We start from the raw sequence: 20,378 nt of genomic DNA, 5'->3' as shown, positions 1-20,378 counted from the left end.
ATTAGTGAACAGTGGCAGGTATTTATCACTATGTTTATTTGTCGGGCAAATTGTTACTATGCTGCAGGTTTTGACAACAAGGCTGCACTTGCTTGTTATGAGTAGTCCACGACAAAAATCTGACTCATCGAGGTCAGCTCCGGTGTTTATATTACTTTATTTGCATCAACCCAAATGTCAAAATAAGTACAATTTACTGAAACCAGGCTCCGTCACAAATTATATACCACAGAAGACACAGCACTAAATACACATAACAAAATACTTTCACATTGCTTTTATAGTCTGAGGAAATTTTTATAATCAAAATTAAAAAAAAAAAAAAAAAAGAAGGTATTCACATAAAAATCTCTTCAAACCAGATATTTTGCTTGCGGTAATTAGTAAACCAGAAAAGGAAGAAAACTTTGTGACCTTGCTGCCTTTCACCACAGACCACCAAGTGTCCCTGGAAGGTTTCTTTAACCTGATGATCTGCCCCGAAGCACACAAGAGGCCACTGAGCTGGGTGAGACAAGTTACCATTACCTCTGATTATTACTGCAGTGGTAATTACTGCAGCACAGAAGCACCAAAGGCTAAGGCAAAACTGCAGAAGCTGTGCCCATGTGAAGTTGGCCTCTAGCAGGGAGCAACATGGAATTCAAAATGTCCTAAAACTATTTCCTTACCAGCTCACTGCCCTTCCTCCCCTGCAGCCCTGCAGGCTCTATCCCTCCCCAGTGTGCAGTACACACACCTCCTTGGACCCCTCCTGCACGGAGACAGGAACACAAGGTGACAGATGTGGCCTGTCCAACCCTACTGAGAAGCTCTTCGTGACCCAGAGCACTCTGCCCAATGCCACTTGCCTAACCCATGCCACAAGAAATACTTCTGTAATGAATGGGGCTGTGAAGGAGGCTCTGAGGGAATTTGTTGTTTTATGCAGCACTTCCTTTACGTTTGCCTTGCAAACAGAGGCAAATTGTTTCTTTTCTACTAAGTAGAGAAGCTGCTAATATTAAAAACAAATCTGAATCTCCTACTGAGACTTGGTTTTATTTTCTTTTCTCTTTTTTTTTTAACAGGAGCATCTTGTGAACCAAGACAAACATGTGAGGCTTGGTTTGTGACCAGCAAAAACACATATTCTAAACATCAGTGGACTGCAAGCAACTCTAACTTTTGCTACTGGTCCCAAAGTATTTACAGAGAACTTCAGCTTGATTCTATTATATTTTTTACCTAGAATAAGAGACTAAAACCAACCAACACAGACCTCCCAATTCGATGACCCTCTGTAAAACATACTAGAGTCACACAACCCAAGGAGCAGAACAGCCACTGAGAGAGAAATTCAAAGCACTTTCTATAGTCCCTTCTCTCACGTGTGGCTCCACATTTGTGATTTTAAGTGGAAGAACTTTCCAGAGTGGAATGACTACAGAATAATCCATGTATCCTAAAGAATTTGGAAATAAAAGGAATAAGGATTTTTCTTGGGAATTTGTTTATTAGGAAAAACCCTCACACAAACACCTAGGTGAAATTCTTCTGGTAGAACATTAAACCTATGCAATCACCCTTTTACATACACGAAGACTGATACTTTGTTCAGCAAAGCATCTGCAGACAATGAAACACTGCTTAGTAGCTTCACCTCAGAAGACTATCTGAAACCAGCCTCATTGATTCCCTAAATTAGCTCATCTGCAACCCTGTGGCACAGTCAGAACAATGACAATTTTTGTTTTGGAGCAAGCAGCATCCTCCAAGCATGCAGCAATGCTCTTCCTCACATGGATCTTATTTGTTGTGCAGCCATTCAGGTTTTCATTACTGGTTTACTAACTAGTTTCTTTCATTAAGTTCTTCAAATTTTATTGCACAGATACCACATGTAAGAATATGCTTATAGTTTTCTATATTTATGCAAGGAATATGGAATTGGAAGTTACAGGAAAGCATCTGTACCTATCTATGTGATCATCACTTCTGGCTATATTATGGCATTACAGATGTCCCACAACCATGCAGGTGTGCCAATAAAGATGTCTTGTGCCTTTCCTCCAGGGCACTTGATGCAAACAACCTAAAAGCCTAAATGCATACCATCCATAAACATCCAGTTGGAAGCACCAAAGCAACAAAAAGCAACCTTTCTAAGTGATGAATTTAAAACACCCCTTTAAGTGATGAATTTGATGTTCTCAACCATATCTCATTACTAAACTGACTGTAGCGGAAAGTATATTGGCCTACGAGACCGCACAGCACCTTACATATTTTTGTAATAACTCTGTTATGAATAATAATGAGCTGTAATAGCTTAGTGTTTTTTCCAATCTAAAATATATATGACCAACCCAAACAAATACATAGGACTAAGTGCAAGTAGAGTGGTAGTGATGGGTGTACTACACTCTCTGGAACAGTCCGACATATCCAGCAGCTGGACAAGAGCATGTTGAGCAGCCACAGCAAACCAAAACACTATTAAGGCCTGCTTCAGATGAGGAGCTGGAGATCATATCATAATGAGACCATTTCTACAAGTACAAAGTAATTTAGTTTAGTGACTACTCAGGGGATTCACAGCTAAAACAATTGATGGAGATATTCTCTGCTCTCCCAAGCCCTGCAGTGTGAGGTTTCTCCTTGGTTCCCGTGCAATGTGAATGGTGAATGGCAACCCCTCTCTACCTTGGAGTGTCTGTACTGCAGAGAATATTGTAGCTAAAATTTATATTATTTATATCAGCATTCTCTGTATTGCAAAGAATTGTATAGCTAAATTTCAGAGAAAAGCTGCAAAGACAGTCACATTATTTTCTCATGGCCAGTGTGAGAAATAACATTCAGCACAACTATTTCAAATGAAAGCACTTTAAAAGAAGGTTTCATTCTGTGTTATAAACTTACATAATGGGAGGCATTAGGTGACATATGATCAGCTTTATGCTTACATAACTCATTGCCATCACAGCCCCTTGTCTTTCTGAACTGGACTTGCTCTAGTAACAATAATGGACCAACTCTCCTAGGACACTGGCTTCTATAGCACTGTCTGTAAACTGAGGATTCTGCAATTTTATCATAAAAATATTGATCTATACATTAATAATTTATCTATAAATTATATTGTTATGTTTACATATAGTATGATTTAAAAATCTACTATATTTAAAACTGAATCCTCAAATGCAGAAGTTCTTTGCCTTTATTTTTTTTTTCCAGAGGGAATTTTTAAAAATGTTCCTCTAGAAAGGTGCTGTGCTCAGGAATATGCCACTAGTAATTATTTAAGTACAGACCTCACTTTCTGGAGGGGGAAAAAAAAAAGAAGTCTTCAATTGCCCACCCCCTTCACCTGAAAATTTTTGCTATTTATTCAGGTTTGAAGTTGTTTCCCACTGCAAACTCTCTAGTCCTGTTTCTCTGTTGAAAGATACACACTTAACACAGCAAAGGTCACCCCACTAGAGTGCTAATACCTGGACACCACCTGCAGTATCAGGCCAGGCAATACTCAAACCTATTGGACCACAGTATCATTTACCTAAAAGTCAAAGACCCATCCAGGATAAGAGCCCTCCTTCCCCAGCTTGGAGTTCCGCTTGCTGTGTACTAGAACCTGATCCCAAAGGATCCGTGCAGCATGTCTCCTGTCATTTGTCCTCATGGAGAGGAGAAAAAGGGACTGCACTGAACGAGCACACAACAGTGCCACCTTGCAGAAGTAATTCCTCTACCATGCTTCTGATCCTGGCAAAAGGCAGCTGCTGAAGGACAAAGCTGCATCAACACCAAAACTCAATAGCAAATTATTTCTTTTTAAAAAGTCTTAATTTCAAAAGTTTGTTTTCCCCACTAACCCAAATGCTTCAATGCATTAGGGCCAGTGAAATGATGCCAAGAGGGACAGTATGCCCCATTCAAACAAAGCTGTTTTAGTGGCAGCACTATCCAACATAAACTTTGTGACTTTGTACAACATTCTTCTACAAAATAAACTTAAGCCATTTGCCAGCAATAACCTATATATTGATGTGGTATTAAGAGAAACTTGGAGGCTTCAGCTGGGAGACAAACTGTCAACCAACCACTAATTAGTTTTTATGACGTGACTCATAGTTCAGTAATTTCCCAGAATTTAATCACGGGGCACCCAGAAAGATCAATTAAAGAACAGGCTCAGAATTTGTTAGAGCCCTGTGTGAGACAGGGGAAGGCAATGACCTCAGCAGCTTTGCCACAGAATTTTATGAATTAACAAAGAAAGGATTTAAAAGGTAAGTTTAACTAATCTTGTGTTTCCTTGCAGACCCATTCATTGTTTTTACAAAGGACCGAGTTTTTTAAATGAAGTAAAAATTGAAGGATTGTGTGTTGTAGCTACTGTTTATTTTACAGCTTCATTTACATGAGACCATTCTGTGTGTGACTTTAATTGCTCCACTATTTTTTGCTGCATCTTCTTTTATATCTCCCTCAATAAAAAGGGAAAAAAAATCAGAGTAGGCATAAATTTATTTAGATTCTTCTTTCAAGAATCATATTACATTATCAGAATGAACAGTAGAGAATTCCTCTTCACAAGTACTCCCCCTAAAAAAGCCCAAACCACTTATTAAAATTCTCCTAACAACATTTATTAAAAAGAAAAATGAAGTTTTTGGACAAAAAAATCTATGATTTCCTTTGTCCTTTCACTCATTTTCAAGCTTTTTTTTTCTCCTAGCTTAACACAATGAAACCTATGTGATTCCCACTTCTTGCTTTCTACAATCAATCTTTTTTCATAAACTGAATGAAAATAGCAATAAAATGCTAAAAACTGTTTTCTCAGTTCTTAAATGGTTTCGCTTATCAAACTTACTGAATCTGATTTTTTACTTGTTAATTTTGTTCTTCTGCACAAATGTACAGAATATATACCAGACAAGTACTGAACAGCTGTGATGAAAATTTCATTCCCTGTCTTTCTGGGTTTTGTTCTGTAAAAAGCTCTTCTTTACTGAGAGATTTTAGAAGAGATTTAACTTATTTTCCTGGCCAATACATGAAGCAAGATTATACTGAAACGGTCTGAAAAAGTGAGGATTTCTGAAGCTTACCCTGTTATTTAAATAATATTTAAAATAATAATAAGAAAACCACTAAATGAGGCATGTTGGTTTTTCTTACAATGACAAAAAGCACCAAACTGAGTCATGTATGTTACATATGAAAACAAGATAACAAAATAAGCTTTGTGGGTTAGAACATTCAAAGTTGATATTTTGCACCTGAATGAGTTTTTTAACTTCTTCAAAGCAAAATTATTCTATTTAAGTGACACTGTCTTTGTACTGACTGTGGTGATGATGATAACGATGATGATGATGAACATTTCATGAGGAATAATGGAAAGCTAGGGCATTGGAGATTGGGTTGGGAAGAGCTACGTATCTATGAAGTTGCTGCTACTATTTCACAAGATTCACAAGCCTCTTACATGACACTGTCACACAACTCAAGAAAACCTTGAGCAGCTCAAGATTATCAAACTCCCTTGGATGAAGGCCATGACTGTGGGGATTCTTGGAGGGCACCAAGTACTGTAGCAGCTCCATTTTGCAAGAATAAACAAAAATTTAGGGAGAGGGGTTTGAAGAAAAGTAGGGATAACAAAAAGGCGCCGTTAGCCAAGAGCACTTGGGATACAGGAGAGCTACATTTAGGTCTCTGCTCTGAATTAGAACAGGATGTTAACAAATTTGCTGGTGGGGAGGAGGATGTGTTTTAAAGTTCTCTGCTTCATCCGGAGGCAGAACAGAAACATTTGAGTAATGAGAAACTGCACACCTAGCTCTGCATCTGCACCAACAGCTTCATTTTGAAGAGTTCACAGCTCCCTCTAAATCACATTAAGACCAGGGTTTAAATGCTAATTAGGGAGCATGTGCATATTAATTTTCTGCTTCCTTCTCTCCGAGAGTAATGGGAATGCTTTTAAATGCCTTTTGTTTGGTTTCTTATGGGCCTACTTGGTTTCTTAATATATTACAGGGCACTTCCTGCACTGCTTACAGAAGCAAATTTCCCATTGCTAGTGGGAGTTTTCCCTAAATAAGGTCAGCAGATTTGGTCCCAGGGGAGTGAACTGATCTTCAGGCTTAGCTACCCTGAAAATCTAGCAGAAAGCAAACCAGATATCATTCGTCTTTAGAATTTGCTACTATATCGTATCTTTATCCAAGGATCATCATCCAAGACAAACAACTAGGAAACATTTTGCTGCAATAATCCTTTCAATTAAGGCTCCCATTACAGTGAAACAGCTGCTCACAAGAATACATCTTTGTAATGGAACTATTTATTTCCCAGAAAACATTTCTTTAGTTAAGACAGATGCAATAAACCAGATCCACGGAAGTTGCAGAAATCAAAGCAGTGAGCAAAATATGACCCGCTAAATATCCTTGAACTGAAAAAGGGGTGCTTTCTATGAAGGCACATTTTATTCTTCTGTGTTGACAAAAAAGCCTACTCAATTTCAAGTATTTGTGGCATCTCTCTCTCAACATAATGGCAGTGAGCTGCAATTGAAATAGCAGGATAAGCCCTCACACACAAATCATTAGAAAGAAAAAAGAAAACATTCCAAAACCTTTTGTCCTCTGTCAGATCAGTGATGTTTGTGGGGGTCTTTAAAAGCCCTTTGAAATGTCCACATCCTAAATATTTGATGGACAACCTCTTGCTTACTGTCAGTCTGTCAGTTAGGTGCTGCTCTTGGCATGGAAAGATAAATGAATCAGCATCTTGTTCCTGCCTCCTGCTCCACATACACATGGTCTCCCCACTCCCAGCCCTGAGCAGCCTGCTGAACACTATTTATTTATTTGATGAAAAATATCCAACTCACATTACTGTCATTCAAATACAAACAGTAGTGACAAAAGCCATTATCATGAAAAATTTAATCCAGGCTTTGTAAGAGTTTATAAATGAGCAGTTTTCTTGCTGACAATTCAGCCCTTGTGATTGCAACTCCAGACAGCTTGCATATGTTTCAGACAATGGAGACAGCAGGAGGAGGGGACATTCTTCTTTCACCTACCGGGTTGCCAATGATTTGAAAACCTTCCTTGTCAGTTGTGCCTCTGTTGGTGACCAGTACTGCAAAAACCAGGGAAATTAAGAGAAGCACTTTCCAGTCAGATGATGGATAGCTGTGCCCTACAGGCACTAGAAGCAGGATTATTTAAGATCCAAGAAGATCTTAAATGTTTGTTCAAACTTAAATGATTCCATGATAACAGCAGCTCCACATTCCTGTCTTCAGGAATGGGTTCCAAGTCCAGCATTTTTTCTTCACCCATGAAGGCATGACAAGTCCTTGGGCTGAGTGGAGCACCACATCTACACAAACTACATAGACATTTGTCTAGATGTGCTTAAAGATGCCAGGGCCTGTATCACTGCAGCACCAAAAGATTTCTCAGAACAATCAGAAATACAACTGATGAACAATCAAGACTTTGCTACCTAGTTCTCCTTTAACTCTTGAACCCTTTGAAAAAAAAAAATCATAAACAGTGTCTATGTGTCACACCCTCCTAGTTTCTTGTTCAGCCACTTAGCAAGGGTAGCTCTGTGCTTGTGAAAGGATCAAAGCAGTTGGAGCACAGATCAGGTTACAACAAAAAAGACCTGTTAAATCATACAACTAACAAATGGAAAGGAAGGTAGATGATTTCAAGAGAAGGAAATAAAAATATGAGGATTCAGTATTCTTATAGTGGAGATTGTCTCTGAGGCTCACTAGGACATGGAAGTACAGTGCTGATCTGCAAAGAATTAACACCAATCTAGATTTCTACTTTAGGCTTCCCAAATTCCTGGGGATGCAGACTCTGCATTCAAATCCATTACAGACATAGGAGCATCCACAGGAAGTCAGGCTTAGCTATGACATCTGATAAAAGAGGCCTAATATCTACCAATTACTGTGCTCTAAAGGCAGTATTCTTTTCTGTCATAATAAGCTCCTGTCAAAAGTACATACTTTTCCATGTGTGAGGATGAAATTCACAGTAAAAGAAAATAAAATCCATGCTTAGCACTTAACTTGAGGAGCAAATCTCTTGCTGACAAGAGCCTATTTGAAATAAGGTCGAATGAGAAGAGAAAACACAGAAGAAAAATAAATTACGTATGAATTTTGAATAGTGTCTACCTCAGTGGACAAATTCTGGTACTTCCAGAGAGTAATTCATAGCAAAAAGCTAGTGCCAAGACACTGCAATGAAAAGTCAAGCTAATGCCACCACCTGTCTTGCTGTCTAATACAGTCAAAGGCTTACTCCTTAATGCTTCAGACATCATCTGCTGTAGTAGATTCAGGATGTGACTCACTGTAGTGTGACTGCCTTCAAACAAGGCAATAGAATTGGAGTGAATGGGAACAGCTGCACTGCTTTTGAAAAACTACAGTGATTTTATTGGAATTCCTCTCACCTACAGGTCAGCCATAATAATAAAAAAAATGTACCTAATAGTTTACTGGATTTTTGTACCCTTCCTGCAAGAAAGCATGATAAACTTGGTTGTTTAACATAAAGGAGTATGAGAGATGAGAATAGGAAGGCCCAAAATGTGTTTGATATTCTTCTTACTCTTTTGTTTTCCAAACCAAATCATAATCCTCTAAGAAAATATGCAGTTCTTCTGACTGTTGAACACTTGAAAACAGTTCTGATGACCACAGTAATGCTCCAAATCTTCCAACATTGTCCATCTCCATAACCAAACCACCAGACAGTTTCAAGTTGGCAATTGTTAATTCAGCCTAATGTAAAATAAACCAAATAACCCTCCCCAAACTACTCAAAACATGGACAGAAAACCTCAACAAACCATCTGACTCTTACCATTTATATACAGGTTTTCTGGATACATTGGGCAAGTGATTTCAGTAATGTGGGTTTAGAGGCATCAGCTGGGTTATTCTACTTCCATCATCACAGGATATATTCTGGTTCATAAAAGCATTATATCCCACTTTGAAGTTAGATGGGTCTTTAGGTTCACTCTGTTCATTAGAAGCCTGAAACCTAGAAAACTATCTCTGGTCCACCATGAATACACAGTTTCTAGATGGTGTGCCAGCAACCCCATTTAACCCAAAAAGTCCTTCTCCTCAAATCCAAATCCAAAATGATGGTTTCTCTTTGCAGACTGAAAAAGTAGGAAATCTATTTTAAGATATATGAGATGTATTGTTTTTTTCTTACTTGTGTACATTAGCATCAGCTTCTTGGGACTCAATCTGAATCAACCTTACCAAAGTATTATCTAGGTTGCTTAGCACAACTCCATTTTAGAACAGACATTTTCATTTAATCTCTTTTTTCCAGTAACCTCAAGATATTTATTTATTCTTCTCTTATGAATATACTCCAAAATTTGAAAAAATACAAGTTCACAGGAGTTCATATCACAAGTGTTCTCATGCAAGAGCATTTCCCCTTATTTTCTGTATTTGAGCTAATATTTTCATTCTTCAATTTAGGGTATCACACTCAGGTTTAGGAGGGAGATTATGCAGTTTTTTAAAACTTTAACATTTAAACTCCTTGGGTCTTACTTCTTCCTCACATACAGTAGGTTTTCTTTTTCCAACCTTTTTCCCAGGTGGTACTTTAGCCTTTGTCTCTGTGTTTAATACCATTGCCCTGATTCAAAACTGAAGCACACAATCCTGTCTAAAATCTTGAGCATACCCATATGATATTTAATTCCTACTTCATCCTTACTTTTAATTATTTTATATTCATATAGATAAACACATTTTTATTCCTTGTTTCAGTTTCCTTGGAAGAGCTTAACTCAGCTTGACTTCTGGCAAATTCTATTTCATCTGACCACTTCTGACCTCTAAGATTATTCCCCTTTTACTCATTCCTTTCAAACTCTGTTTATTCTTAATGTTGTTAGTCAGTAAGTTAGGTCTGGACTTCACCACTAAAAGCCACCCGTGCTTGAGATGGGAGTTCTAGAAAGATTGTTGCATTTTTTTACTAGGAAAATGCCACCACATCCAAATGCTTGAGCTCTTCAGTCACTATCTAGTTTCCCTAAACTTATGTTGCACTTCAGGTTAAGAAAACCTTAAAGATTATTTTCTGTTCATTTTGGATCATAAGAAGAGTGATGACTAACTCTCTCTGACGTCCGTAGTCCCTCCAAACCCAATTTTAAAATAACACTGACTGTTCACAAGTCAGTAATTGTTTAAGAAGTTGTTTGCCCCAGGGAAATATTTGGCTGTATGGTTATTAGGATCATTCATCCTCTAATTTATAGTAGACCATAACAATTGCATGTTGATTTTCTCCTTTAGTATTATCTGATTCTGGCCAAGATCTTATCAACCTCCTACCTTCTTCCTGAAATGTAATTACTCTAGTGTAGAAGCAGATTCAAAAATATCCCTGCACTCTCTCTCCAATCTACTTGCTCATTGACAGAGCTGAAAAGCTACAGCACTGTAAACATTTTCAATTCTCTTTTAACTCTGTATCACACAACTTTCAACAGAGCTCAATCAAGAGGTCTCAGAATTGTCACAACAAAACCTTGCTGCCTCAAGTGCTGGTCCATTCCTGCTGCGGGGAAAACAGGGCGGGAGAAGGTTCCTGCCTTGGATGGAAAGTCATGCTTCCTGCTGTGTAGCAATGCACATAAAATTACCAAATTATGCCAATAAAAAAAAGGGAAAAAAAAAGGCTCATTGAAACAAAACAAAAAAAAAAAAAAATAGAAGCGTAACACTTCTCTAATCATTTCCATACAAAGCACACTAAAAAGAACAAAGAGCAAAGAACAAAGGCAATTTAAGATGGAGAAATTAATGCTTCAGGACAAAGAAGAGAGAACAAATTCTTGACGTTTGGCTGTCCTGGCACACCCAGCACCACCCTCTTTCCATCATAATCTGTTGCCTGACTAACCAGAACCAGGATTATTGGACTACATGATGGACATTCAATCATATTAATCATTCTAAGATGCTGCTATTTTCATATGATTTTGTACACATTTTCATAAGTTCATTATTTAACTCAATTTAAAAACATGACATAAGGTCATTCTAAGTTTAAAATCCTTTCACAACCACAGTAAGCCTACATCAGATCCCAAATTTGAGAATGTGAGCACATTCAGGAAAGTGCTTTTGTCAGTGCTCAACTTCACAGCTGCATTCTAAACTGCATTTTCTGTGCTTGTCCCATTCAAACTCACGGCAGAAATTTCTACTTACACTTTAGTGGCATTAGATAGGAGGACTGCTAGCTCACAGCAAACTCCCCTAATCTACCATGCTGTTTCTCCATTACATTCCCATTTCTGCACTCTTTCACCTTCCAAATACAACAATAATAAAAGTTTTATTTTGCACATCCTTCCTGGAAAGAAAGAAAATTGACTAACTTTCAATTATTTTAAAAAAGAAGAACAGAAAGGACAGCTAGAAAAGTAACCTTCAGATGCTCTATAAAGTAAAATTGGTATTAATCGGTGTTCCATGTAGCTTAATGAATTGAGGGGGGGAAAAACAAGAACATGTTCAAACTAATTGCCACGAACCAAAATTCCTTATTTGCACCTCTAAATTACTTCTCTGTGTAATAAATTTGAATTTACTTATACTTTAAGATAAAAAGGAAGCTTGGTTTTGGATCTAGCTCTTTAGTCATGGTTAGAGTTAAATTAAACAAAGTAAATTAAACTATGTCTTGTTTAGTCTGAAGCTGACTATCACCAGGGCAGGGGATAGGCTCAAGATCGACTTGAAACATTAAAATAACTAAAGAGATCACTTTCAGATCAATTGAAATTGACTTTTTTCTTTCCCTAAAACAAATGCTATTTAATACATCAGCAGAAATATTGCTTTAAAATAAATAAAATAATACAAAATCTACTGCAGCTATAGAAGTGTTCATTTCGACAATGAAAAGTTTGTGATAGTGTCAGCCTTCCTTAAATTAGCTTTTTCTTGTATAATTTATGATTTCCACCTTTATCAAAAAAATCCCACACCAGTCTTATTCCAAACACCTTATTTCAAAAGTCTGTGAAGAATTTTTGCCCTTTTTACCAAGACTCACTTCCCCTCTCTACATTTGAATCTTTCCAAAGACTCATGTCATCAATAACCACACAAAAGAAAGTCCAAATAAAATAGTTAATTGCAAGTTAAAAAAATTTCTAGTTATTTTCTTCTCCTGACTTCTGTATTCTTGCCCCAGCTCTGATGGTTCTGCTTTGCTTGTAAGTCTTCAATCAACGCGCTGCTGAGTTTCTGCCATACCTGCACCCAAAAACGTTGCTAGCACTCATATAAAACATGACAATGAAAATGGGTGACACGTTGTCTAATCAACCTCTTACTGGGAATCCCTGCTTACAGTGTAGTGTGTGAAAGCCAAAAAGTGAAACAGCTCAGGCACTGGAGTGTCCATTCTTAGAGTGGAGCTCCCATTTGGGAACAGCATTACGAGGTGGTGAGAAAGCCATGAGTATTTGTTATCACACACAAGACAGATAAAAGATTCTTGTAGTCAACACTGTCAGTCCAACGCTTCTTATGAGTTCACTCTCACTTAGTTGAAGGGGGCTCTAAGTCATCTCCTAAGAAAACTTTTTGGTTATAAATAGTGAGAAAGCACACAGTACCAATAACAAAAATGTTCATGGGCTCTTAAGATGCAAGAGCATTTGTGAAAGTGGTTAATGTAAAGATACGGCTCCATTTTCACTCTCACACTGCTAAAATTTCCAAAAACAGGTACTTCTTATTGGACTTGGCCCACTGATTATAAATAACACACTCCATTGTTCACTCCCAAGAGAATACCTTATAATGTTGGGAGTGGAGAAACCTAGCTGAGATGCAGTGTTTTAAGTCAAAGGATGTTTATGTAGCATCCTGGCACATCTCCATAAGAAAACATGCACCCAATCCAGTAGAAATCCCATTTGTTATTGCTCAACAGCACTTTCTAATTTATAAAATTATCTTCATACTGATGCTTTGGGCTAATACAAAGAAACTCAGTGGTTTCAAAGACATTCCAAAGAGTTCTCCCACCCATTTAATCAGCATTTCTATTACTGCCCAAAGTACTTTCTATTGATCACCTAAGGATAACAGGCAATAAATCATTTCCCAAGAAAGGAACAAATCATCTTTGTGATTATGCAGGTAAAAAGTAGGTGAAACTCTTCTCCTAATCACATAAACCTAAATCTAAATTGACCATAGAGTATCATAAATCTACCAAAGAATAGGTCAAAACTCAAGTTGTACTCCCCAAAACCATGAAGACTTTTTATTGAAATACATGTTTTTAAACACGATTTAAAACATATCCCTTCTCTTTGCAACAAATTAACAAATTAATATAATTAAAATTATATTTTAATTTATAATGAGATCAGCATATTATTGTGTCCATGGTGTGTTGATGTCCAATGTCCATTCTGGCAGACATGACTGAAAACTCTTTTGAAGAAGGCAAATGCAGTGTACAGCTCATCAACACTATCAGATATAACTGAACTGGTACAGGTTCTGCCTCTTGCAGGGATGACTAGGGCTTCAATCACACACCTCAGATGCACAAAATGCATCTCTATTTTTGCTGCACTTTCAGATAGTGCAGCCAGGTGGGCAGCTATCCTCTATCTGAAGTAGTCTAACTACAATGCCCTAACAGTAATATACTAATAGTGGGTGATATAAGTGTTATGAGAAAAAGAGTCACGAACTCCAACCGCTTGAGCTAAAAACATCTCCTTGGACAGATGTAGCAATAGACTTGTAAGCTTAAGATACACATTCAATTGAATTTCTGTTCAAAGCAAGCAACAAAAACCATGCAAACGAGTCTTCCCAAAATCAAAATCTGTATTTCCAACCTAGAATCTTTTTCTGTATGCAGATCACTTAAGAAAAACAGAATGTTTAAAAGCCCCAAATTAGCTACATTATTTGTGTTTTCCATAAACAACATTGTTGTTATGAAAATTATTAGAGCTGGCTTAAATAGAAAAGATCAAAAAGTTTAAGAATCTTTTTCAGGGCTGATGAGAGAGAGTAATTCTGTTAAACTCTCAAAACTGGTCATTTGGTTTCTTTGGTTTGAGTTTTTCAAGTTATTTTTAGGTGCTTTCTGCATATGCACCTTAGGCAGCAGTTTGTTCTGTAGCTAAGGAAATTTTGAAAAGCTAAAGCTGAAGCTCTGTCAGAGCAGGTGATTTAGTAATATAGAAAGTACCCTTTTCTTGTCTACTAAAACCCATTCAACTGTGGTTTTTTCAGCACAAGAGTTTACAATTAAGGAGTTAACCATCTTTTTTCTCTTTCATGAGTATCACATAAAAATTTTCACTTAAGCTCCTTATTTTGTCCAGAAGTCTTAATACCTTGCAGCACAGATGAGGTATAAAATTATGCTTCTAATTTAAGATATTTGGAATCACTGAGGCTTAAGTGGTCAATTCTGAGGACTACCATAGGGACCCATCTTCTGTTCAGTAAATATATAGGTTTACCCAATTACTGCCTTGAACTTCTAAATCAGATGACTCAAGTTAGGTGCTTAAAGTTAGTACGAAACTCAAAAAACCAAGTGCAGATGACTGTAGAAAGACTGCTAGTAAAACAGATGCACTGTGGAATGGATGAGTGCACACATCATTCTCACGGGCATTCGTTCTCACACGAAACTCAAAATCATGTTTGTATAAAGTTTTTTCCCATATTCACTTGGATCAATTCTCTCCTGAAAACCCTTCAGCTATATTTGGTGATCCAAATTTGTTACTGTAACCCTTCTGTATCTTACAATTCTGTGCAGATTATTGCAAATCACAAACTCTTTCATATCTGCAAAACAAATTCCATTGTTCCATTTCTTTACTACTGTTTCAGCCACACTCAGAATAATGCTGAATTAACTTTTTTTTAATTATAGTTCATCATTTTTCAATCTACACATTTTTAAAACATAATTTTTATTGATCTAAGTGCTGTGACAAGTTCATTTTTTTCCAACAGAGATACAAGTTTTGTCATCCTGAGCAGTGAATTAATTCAGAAGCAAACCCATTCTTTTTGCCACTAACATAAGCAGACTGACCAAAACTTAGTCCATGTGAGAAATTAACTGATTCCCTCCCTAATTTTTTTGAATTTACATCATGACTGGCTACAGAGTCTCATTAATCAAAAAATATGAAATTAAATAAGGTAAAATAAAACCTATCTACATGTAAACTCACCTCTCTTACTGGGAAAAAATAAAAGACACATAAAACAGGTATTTAGTACAGCTAAATGAGCCATTTGCCCAAGACTGGACCAATCTATGTTGTCATGTTTTATTATTTCTATAAAAACATCATGTACAAGCCTTTATTAAGGATGAAGACATAACTGCAGTAGACATTAGACACAAAGGAAAAAAAATATCACTAATATAAACAATCTCACAATCAAAGAAATTAGAAACTAGGCTGTTGCACAATTTACTGTGCATTTGTCAGCTCCAGAGAAATAGGTAACAAATCAGTTACTGATTTTAGAGATAATTCATACTGAAAAATTACTGCTGAAATCACAGGGCTTCACTACACATTCAAAGAGGTAAATGCCTCAAAAACTGCTCCCATTAGCAACCCTTGAAAAATTGGTCAAGTTTTAAGTTACTCCTGTAGACAAGAAGATATTTGCAATGAATGTGTCTTACACAGTTGTCCCTGCCTACGTTCCATAGGTTAGTTTTAAGATGCTGACAGGCGAAATACCAACTTCTTTTGAGTATAGGAGACAAATCCTTCAGTTAGGATTGAAACTAATATATGGAACATAGGCAGAGACACAGACAGTGACTTATGTCTTCATGTTTAAGGATTGATATTACTTTATCTTAGTAATTAACCTTTTTAATAAGATTAAATATTTAAGAGGGCAAGAATGAAAAAAAAATTACTCATTAATCTTTAAACATAATCTGAACTATTTGAGCAAGTATAATAGTTTTTCCCTAGTGTTTCTAACCTTTTAAGTTTCTGTCAAAATTTAAATTAATCTAGACTGACATCATCCATTTCAGAATAATTTCTAATTCTATGTCCTGCAAAACCCTTAAGCTTGGTGGAGAGAAACTTCATAAGTTTACTAACTGTAAAGTGCAAGGTGACAAACTGGGAAAACAGATCAAAGTGCAAGAAACAGTAAAGATGGTCAGAGTTTTTGTCTGAAGAGCAGAATGTGTCAGGAGATGATGAGGAAAGAAAAAATTAATGGAAAGCTAGAAAGTTTAAAAAATTAAAAAAACTAATCAAAACAAACAATTTCAGAAAAAAAAATATCTGAGTGACAGAAGCCTTAGGGGAAAAATACATGCAAAGTACATAAACATAGATATGGGTTGGTTTTGGGGATTTTTATAGTAAATTTTTATTTTTTTTTTTTACTCTGATTTACTGGTGGTTTGGCTGGTTTTAGCTGAAATATTTAAATATTTCCTCTTTCTTTTCCATCTTCTGGTCACAAAAAAAATCCCCAAAACAACCACCCTTAACAGCTTCTAGAAAAATAGACCTACACACACACAGACACAATATCCCGTTCTTGGAAGTGCTCAAGGCCAGGTTGGATGGGGCCCTGAGCAACCTAATCTAGTGAGTGACATCCCTGCCCATGGAACCAGATGATCTTTAAGGTCCCTTCCAGCCCTAAGCATTCTATGATTTTATACCAATCAAAGCTTTGTAATTTAAAATATATAAACCATTTGTAGGCCTATAGAGAACCCCTTTCCTCTACCATTACAGCAGAATGTAAATACCCCTTTCAGAATCATTGCATTCTTGCTGTAGACAAGGCAGAATGGCACACCTCTGTATGCGCTACATAAATGCTTGAATACCTGATGCAGTTGTCATCTCTAACAGCAAGTCCTTTGAGTTATTTTTGCTAAGGCAGTAGTATAATGACAGGATGACAATTGTTTAAATAAATACCTAAAATACAATTGAATGAAAAATCTGATATCAAATTTAAATCTCATAATTAACTACCAATTTAGAACTAGAGCACAATCTATGATAGGATGGCTTTGGGAGGGTTCTGAAAACTCATTTTTCACCCAGACCACATCAGTATTCCAGAGGAAATAATGCCATAAAAATCCCAGTAGTGCTACCAGACAGCCTTGATGCAACTTGGGGCAAGCATGGCTGGAAGTCCTTGGGCACCAAAGCCAGCATATTGTGAAACGATGGCGTCAGGGAATTTACAGTATGTATTAAAAGTCAGATCACTTAATGAGGGGGAAACACTCAGGACTTCACCTTCTACCACACCAAAGCTTTTGCATGTACTCAGTGCACCACAGATTCTGAAGAATGAAGCAATGAACTTCTTACCTTGCATGGTTGCTTTTGTGGGTTCTGAAAACAGAGGAATGAGCAGGAGGTAGATGAGGTAGACAAAGGAGAGCCCATTGTAACGGAAAGCACAGGCTGCAATGAGAGAAAAGAAAAACAACATATTGTTTAATTGACCTAATAAAATCAAATTCAATGGCACAATTTACCACTTGAGTTTACGATTGACCTTGTCAACTTCTGACCACTTATTTAAACAATGTTTTCAAAGGTATTAAAGTTTAAGCTTAAAATAAATCTTAGAATCAAAGGTTAGGTCAGGTTGGAAGGAACCAAAGTGGGTCATCTGGCCCAACCTCCCTGCTCAAGCAGGGTCATCCCAGAGCACACTGCACAAGATTGTATCAAGAGGGTTCTTGAGTATCCCCAGTGAGGGAGACCTGTATCAACGAAGTCTTCTCAGCTATATCCAAAACAACCTGGATTTGGATACAGATACATCTTTAGCCCTGCCAGAAACATGTATTCCAAAAGAAAAGAAGTTTCTCCAGACACAACTTCCTGAAATACCATGGAAACAATAGTGGGAATGAGCTAACAAGTTATGCATTAATTGGTCCTCATCCTCATCAAATCTGTCCACTTTAATTATAAAACAAAACTGCAAAGGCTCTCTATTAGCAAATCCATATAATAGCTACAACTTTTGTTTCCCAAACTAGTCAATGTTTTGAATAACTAATTTGATTCTCCTAATAACCTTGATAGAAAATTCTGGGTATACACGCCACATCTGCAGGTTGGCCAAGAAGCATGTGAAATGCAATGGTGCCTAGCAAGCACAAAGAGTAAGAAGCACCTATTTTCTATTTCTGAGCTGATATGATTCCACCATCAGCCTTAAAAATTTCTGTCAAGGACTAAAAAATTCACCAAAGCTTAATAGAGGGTTTTTCTGAGTGAAATCCAGAATCCTTAAGAGCAGCTTCTCATTTTCCTGTAAGAATTGCTCTTGTCACTTACTAAATTTTCTTTATAGCCACAGCCTCTAAAGGCCAACTGAAGACTTACACCTACATTTGTAACTATAAAAAACCTGCAAGATAGAGTAAATAGGACCTATCCCAGGGGGAATTCTGCAAGCAATTATCAGAGCTCTAAAGTCAATGTACTGGAGAAGAGGGAGGCAGCTCTGCTATTACACACCTACTTCTCAGGATCCTCTACAGAGGAGCACAGGATGTACAATGGCCTTCTTGGAAAGAATGGCAAAGAGGACACTCCTGATATCAGGACAAATCCATAAATCAACTCTTTGGTTTTTTGGGGTTTTTTTCAAGTTTAATCTTGGGGTGGGGAACAAGTTCTGTGGCATTCATAGGAAGAGGTATGACAGTGGTTTAACGCTGTTCTACAGTGAAGGCTTTTCCATTTCAATGGGAAGGACCAATGTGCTCAGTCATTCTGGTAGCAGAATAACAACATTAGCAGGTAATACTATTATCCAGTTATTTTTGGGACTGTGTCAACCAGATTTTATTTGTGTTAAACCGCTTACTAATTTTCAGTGCAATATTATGCTCATTTTCTTCTTTCATGAGGACTGAGCTTGCTGCACTTCTTGTAGAGCACCTAGCACTCAGGTTCCCAGTACAAAGACAGAAAACAGCAACTGTGTGCTTTATGTTCTCCTTCATCACCTGGAAGTCACTGAATGTCTTGCTAATAAGTCTGTGTCAAATATTTAGAACCTCAATTTATATCAAAGCCTCCTCCAGCAAACTTGGATAGACATTGCCTGGAAAACCTGTATTTATTTAAGCAGTTGCAAGAGCTCAGAATTTTGAATTAAACCCCCCAAAACCTAGCTGCAACATTTTTACTATTCCCTAGTGCAACTATTCCAATATTTCTATTTTGTGTTTATATCCACTCATCTAGTATATGTGTCTGGAGAGATGAGTGCCTTATCAAGCTAAGGTGCAAGAGTAAATGACTGAATATAATTTTAGCAAGATAAAAGATTAGGAAACAGCAGCTGCACTGCTTTCACATATTTGCACTGCACTACATTATTATTTTGCCAAACATACATATTCCTTAGTTCTGACACTCAAAACTATATAGAAAAAGTTTCAGAGCATAAAAATCAGCTTTGGTTTGTCACTAATGCAACAACAAAGGACCCAAAAAAGCAAAATTAACCCATCCTCTGCACTCCCTCTGGTATTTGCGAAGATCTCCTTCTGCAGAAGGAGCTGTACACAGATGTCCAAAACAATGGAATGTCCCATTTAAGATCAGTGGAATTCCACCAACAGAAAAAGCACCTATCAAGATGAGCTTCTTGGCAAACCAAATGGGATAGAAGTTTCTGGGTATTTTGGATACATTGGTCAGTTCACAGTATCAAAATTATTGTAATTTTAGCATTTTAGGCTTTTTACTGCTTCTCAAAATTGTCTAATCGATTTGCAAAATTAATTTCAGACGACTTCTTGTTGAACTATATTTACCCCAAATTTTACTACTTTCTATTCCTAGAGCTGTGTACTCAAAAGCTTTTTTTTTCCTCTACTGCTACATAAACAGGACTGTTAACAGAGATTACATTTCCATTCAAACCTTTCCTTATGTATTTTTCATATAAAGCATCCAGAAAACCCTTTAGTTTCTTAGCTTTAAAAGGATGGGTTTGTCTACAGTAAACACTGAACAAAAAGGCTTAAACTGGAAAATACACCATATGTGCAAAATCCACACACTCTTTTTGCTCTTCAGGCTTTTTTTAAACCACATCACACCAAGTTTTCTAACAGTCTCTATTGACAAAATTTCAGAAATGTGATTTTCACCTGTGAAGTTCTGCTGGTGTTCACAGCCCAATAATAGCAATAATACACAATTTGGAAAAGACATAAAAAGCAGAGTTATTAATACACAGT

At 37.0% G+C, this 20,378-nt stretch overlaps 1 protein-coding gene across 1 annotated transcript in view; it reads right to left on the bottom strand.

Annotated features, from left to right (window-relative positions):
• PIEZO2 (piezo type mechanosensitive ion channel component 2) overlaps positions 1–17,528 on the bottom strand; it is a 234,887-nt gene extending 217,359 nt beyond the window's left edge. The window contains exon 1 of the mRNA XM_053956157.1: positions 17,473–17,528. Within this exon, the coding sequence (XP_053812132.1) occupies positions 17,473–17,479 (7 nt within the window). The 5' untranslated portion in view covers positions 17,480–17,528. The remainder of the gene's footprint in view (positions 1–17,472) is intronic.
• Between the last annotated feature and the right edge of the window lie 2,850 nt (positions 17,529–20,378).

The sequence above is a fragment of the Vidua chalybeata genome, chromosome 1, assembly GCF_026979565.1.
Source record: "Vidua chalybeata isolate OUT-0048 chromosome 1, bVidCha1 merged haplotype, whole genome shotgun sequence".
In the NCBI taxonomy this organism is placed as follows: domain Eukaryota; kingdom Metazoa; phylum Chordata; class Aves; order Passeriformes; family Viduidae; genus Vidua; species Vidua chalybeata.
This window is presented reverse-complemented; position numbering and strand designations above follow the sequence as displayed.